The sequence below is a fragment of the Crassostrea angulata genome, chromosome 9 (genome assembly GCF_025612915.1).
Source record: "Crassostrea angulata isolate pt1a10 chromosome 9, ASM2561291v2, whole genome shotgun sequence".
NCBI lineage: Eukaryota > Metazoa > Mollusca > Bivalvia > Ostreida > Ostreidae > Magallana > Magallana angulata.
Window position 1 is genome coordinate 25,330,310 of NC_069119.1, and position 4,957 is coordinate 25,335,266.

At 34.7% G+C, this 4,957-nt stretch overlaps 1 protein-coding gene across 1 annotated transcript; it reads left to right on the plus strand.

Annotated features, from left to right (window-relative positions):
• The first annotated feature begins 1,886 nt into the window (after positions 1 to 1,886).
• On the plus strand, positions 1,887 to 4,347 carry LOC128163591 (tripartite motif-containing protein 2-like). The gene is made up of 2 exons (XM_052827218.1): positions 1,887 to 1,963; positions 2,673 to 4,347. Exon 2 carries the CDS (start codon positions 2,690 to 2,692, stop codon positions 3,692 to 3,694), a length of 1,005 nt encoding a protein of 334 aa, XP_052683178.1. The 5' UTR covers positions 1,887 to 1,963; positions 2,673 to 2,689; the 3' UTR covers positions 3,695 to 4,347.
• The last annotated feature ends 610 nt before the right edge of the window (positions 4,348 to 4,957 follow it).

Genomic DNA, 4,957 nt, shown 5'->3' on the forward strand with positions numbered 1-4,957 from the left:
CTCTCTAAACGCGAACCAGTTTTCAATTAATTGTCTCTGCAAGGGAAATTATTTTCAAAAAATCATGATCGAAAAATTAGTTTACCAAAATTTTGTACATCGCGAAATAAAGTCGGCGCGAATAAGAACACATGTACGCATGGATACCAATGAACTATCAAAAATGAATGCACTTAATTTTGCATAATTTTAAAGTACATTGTATCCTTAAGTTTCTGCAAAGTTTCCGAAGGGTTTGTGTCAAATTGTTATGGGTGCAGAGTTCGGAAAAAAACCCAGAGAAACGGTTTGAAAATGAATAAGAAGATTTTTTTCAATGATACAAATGAAATTCACAGATTTGAATGTTTCACATGTCAATAAAGAATAGGCAATATTTTTTTGGTTTAGTTTTAGTATTACTGCATTAGGCCAAATTCGACGAGTTGTTGTTTTTTGTTTCCAGTGTGGTATTCGTATAAGTTTCAATCAAATGTTGCTTTTTTGGGTCACTAATATTTCTTAAAACACATTCAACCAATTTATCTTTTTTTCAACTAGTCATTTTAACAGAGAAATGGTCTTTGTCTATACTTTTAATACTTTACTACTTTTGTAAACAAGTATAAGAGTCGAGGTTTGTTTACATAACAATGATTAATATTTCTTGTCTGTGTCTTGACTTTTAATTGATTACTCTAAATGCACTAGTAAACCATTTTATACCTATAAAATAATTTTTTTATCGCAAATTGTTTCTATTAAGTTCCTCTAACATCTAATTAAACGTACTGAAATGGCAAATGACTCATATGTTTTAAAGGATTTTTTTCTTTAATTGCATTTTGAATCTTGCAGTTAAATTTAAAATAGACTAGACTTGTATATGTACATGTAAGTTCGTTTCTCTACAATACTGTAACACTATGTACATCAATTGTATTTAACCTTCGTTATTATTTTTTTTTAATAAAAAAAATCCCAATTGAAAACTTCTTGATTGTACAGCTATAGCTTACATTTCTCTCCCATTGTGTCATGGCACCTCAGCTGGAGGTTTTGTAACCTTTATAGTAACCCCCTCATAAACTCAAATATAAAACATTTTTGTATAAATATTGTATTACACATATAGGAAACACTGGCCTGGTATATATGGGCGGAAACATACCTGAAGAAACAAAAATTACCTGCCAACGTGCTCTGTGTGCACATGAACTAAACAGATGCCAGATGATAAGTCAAGACTGGGTCAGACCGTTCTATTAACCCAGTTTCTGTTTTGTTTTGGTTCATAAGCCGTAGCTGGTGTCTTTATTCATAAACAAGACAGTTCATGCGCGGATCGGAAAGGGGGGGGGGGGGCTACAAAACTTTTAAACTGACATAGTTATGAAAACTTAGATATAAAAAGTCCTGCTTCTTTTCTGGAATACCAAAGCTAAATTTAAAGAAGTCAGTTTCTTAATTAAACAAGGTGTATTGCAAGATGTACACATATATTATGCGGCAGAGAAAGAATTTAAATCCCATTCTGTAACTCTGTGGTCGCCCCCTAATTCCACATCACAAGCCCTCCCCTAGGATAAGCATTTTGAATTGTAGGGGAAGAGAATTTTTTTCCTGCGTTTGTAAAGATTAAGAAATTTAATAAAACCTCTACACGCGCGTACTTCATATATATACGTTATGTATACGCGGATCCAGAGGAGGTACAGACCCCCCCCTTCAGAAAATTCAAACTTATTACTAGTAATTGAATTTTCATCACCGAAAATAGATCTCGCCCCCCCCCCCCCCCCCCTCCGACAAACACAATATTCTGGATCCGCGCAAATTATTTACTCAGTACGCGATGTACACAAACGCTTAATCTCGAGACACGCAGATACTTTTAAAACTTTTATCGCAACAACGTTTTCTCATAAATATGCACACTGATTTATTGCACACAACAGCTAGAATCTCATCATTGATTAAGAGGGTATGTATCATCAATGTTGTCTGATATTTCACAATGTAATTGTATATGGACAAAGACTTGTGTACAGTGTACATTTGTGTGTTTACTTTACCAAATAGGTTAAATGTTTATCGTTCGTCGTATAACAGTAGCGACAGCTATATACCTGTAATTTTGAAAAAAAAAAAAAAGAAAGTAAACGAGTTCACTGGCTTTTAATTTTTTTCCCCCAAGATGAAAATGCCAGTATTGTATTACAAGCCTGAAGGTATAGTTGGTAATTTTTAGAGTATAAAATGACATATACACATGTACATATGGAAAACCATTTGTGAAATAAATTCAGAATTTGTTCGATATGATGTTCCGGTACGGATGAGCAGACTAGTATATAAATGCGTACAATACATGTATATACAAAACAATCTGTGTCATGATAATTTTTTTGATTTCCGTTATATTTTACCATTATCATTGAACCTTTGAAATTTTAATTATCGAATCTACGTTAAATTCAATGCATGTAACCCCCCCCCCCCCCCCCCCACCTCCCTAACAACAACAACAACAAAAATGGACTAAAAACAAGTCTTGCAAACAGCAACCGTACATGCATGCATGTGTACCTAAATTTTTATGAAAAGTATATAATAGGTAAAATGGCTAATGTGTTGACAATCCAGCCTCCTAGTTAAAATTGATTTATGTACGCTCTGTTTTTGTATTTCAGGTATTGATATTAGCTCAATGGCCACAAACTACACGAATACAGATGCAATGGCCCAGCACTTTGTGCAATGCCAACTTTGCCCAGAAAACTCCCAGTTCTACTGTAAACCATGTGAGGTTAGACTCTGCGAAGGCTGTGTAGGGATTCACCTCCAGAAGAAATCACCAGAAGCTCATCAATTCATCCATTATCACAAGTTATGGAAAAACCGGAAGTTGATGTCCGAACCGGAAGTTGTATCAATAGTCACGTGTCCTTATACCAATATGCTGGATATCGCGCGGTGGGGGGAAAGCAAAATTTACGTGTGTAGTACTCTAAGCCGTCACATTCACAAGTTCGACTTCCGTAAAAATGAAGGGGTTGACAATTCGCTAGCTCCGGGATGGCCGCGTCGCCTAGCAACGTTTGGTGAAGATATCATATTCACGGAAAGAAATGAAAATGACGTGAAAATCCTCACCAAAAATGGCGAATTTAAAACATTGTTCAGCACCGCTGATTGGAGCGCTCGTGGTATCGGATGCACAGCATCCGGGCACATCATGTTGGGTTTACAGAAACTGAAGACGGGTAAAGTCGCCATATTTGACAAAGCAGGCAAGGTGCTGAAAGAAATTGTTCACGACAAGCAAGGAAAAGCATTGTACTCAAACCCTTATTACGTCGTAGAAAACAAGAACGGCGACTTTTGCGCGACAGACATCGTATTGTCTGCTGTTGTTGTTGTTGATAGCGAAGGGGGGTTCAAGTTCACCTACACTGGTAATCCATCTGTTGACGGTAGATTTGATCCACACGGCATCGCTGCAGATAGTCTGTCCAATTTAGTCATTGCTGATTGGCTAACTCGTCAGCTACACCTTATCGACGAAAACGGTCACTTCCTGCGTTATTTTGACTTCTTTCCCAATAAGTTTATGTCCGAGAGTCCCACTGGTTTATGCATTGATTCCCAGGATCTGCTATTTCTCTGTGGTTATGATAGTGACAAAGTTAAAGTTATGAAATATCTCCATTAATCGTCTACTGGTATTATTATAAATATCTATTGTTCGGGGTCGCCTTATGTTCGCGATTTCCTTGTCTCCGTATTTACGAATTTACAATAAAGTATATATTATTATAATTTTATTATGAAAATAAAAACCCGCCGAGTATGCAAGCTTGCAATCAGTGCCATGCTGTTCATATTAACGAAACAGCCAAATATCATTTTTTTTTTGTTATTAATTTTAACCGAGCGCTATTTTTCACGACCATTTCTCACAACAGGCAGATAGCCTCGTATTATTATTTTCATTTGAAAAAAAACTGAGAAAAAAAAATGAAAAAAAAATCGACTTGGCCGAGTAAAAAACCCGTAATATACATGTACATTAATTTTCGACAAATTAAAAACTCCGAAAATATGATATGTCAAACATATTAGAGTCAGAAAGTAAAAAGAAGTGGTAAAAAAATCCCTTCAAGAGCATTATTTTTAAAAGTCGGTGCCTGATATATTTTTTAGACTTGTTAAATCTAAAGAATACATGTATCAGTTTTTAAAAATTGCATCCTGCTGAGTACAATTTTAATCCACAGCCCGCTTCATTATTATACGTGTACAAAAATTGAAAAAACATATTTTGTAGACTTACTTTAAGTTATTATATCGATTAAAGGTGTATAAATGAAACATGTATCTTGTTCATTTTTGAAAAAGAAAAAAGTTCAATGCAAAGACAGCAAAATACGGATGAACAAAATCGGAACAAAATGTAAAAGGTATCATAATTTTCTTCGGTTTTTTTCCCTATAATACCGGTATTTTTATAGTGCATGATACATTACAAATCATGTTACAATTTTAATTCCTTTCTGTTGTTTCCAGAACTATTTTCGTTACGTGTTATTTTCGCCAATCTACACTTGCATTTAATCGTTTCGCCCTGTCTCAAGTTCTCCAAGTGACAATAAAAAATAGATACTCTTTCTAATTAAAAAAAAACTATTTGAAAAGTGTTCTTTTCGCCCAGTCTTAATTAAATTCGCGTGCTTTCAATGCAAAAATAAAACGAGAGCAAATATTTCCCTGTGTACAGTATTTTGTTTAAAAGGAATACATGTATAAGGCATTCTATTGACACAAGAGAGATACGGAAACAGAAATTATAATCATTGTTCAGTACATATAAGTGCCCGTAATTAGAATCATTTTAAAAAGACCTTGGACTTTCATTAGGACGTAATTATCTATTTCTTGCGACAAAACAAGTTAAAAACGACGCTGGTTTCAAGCT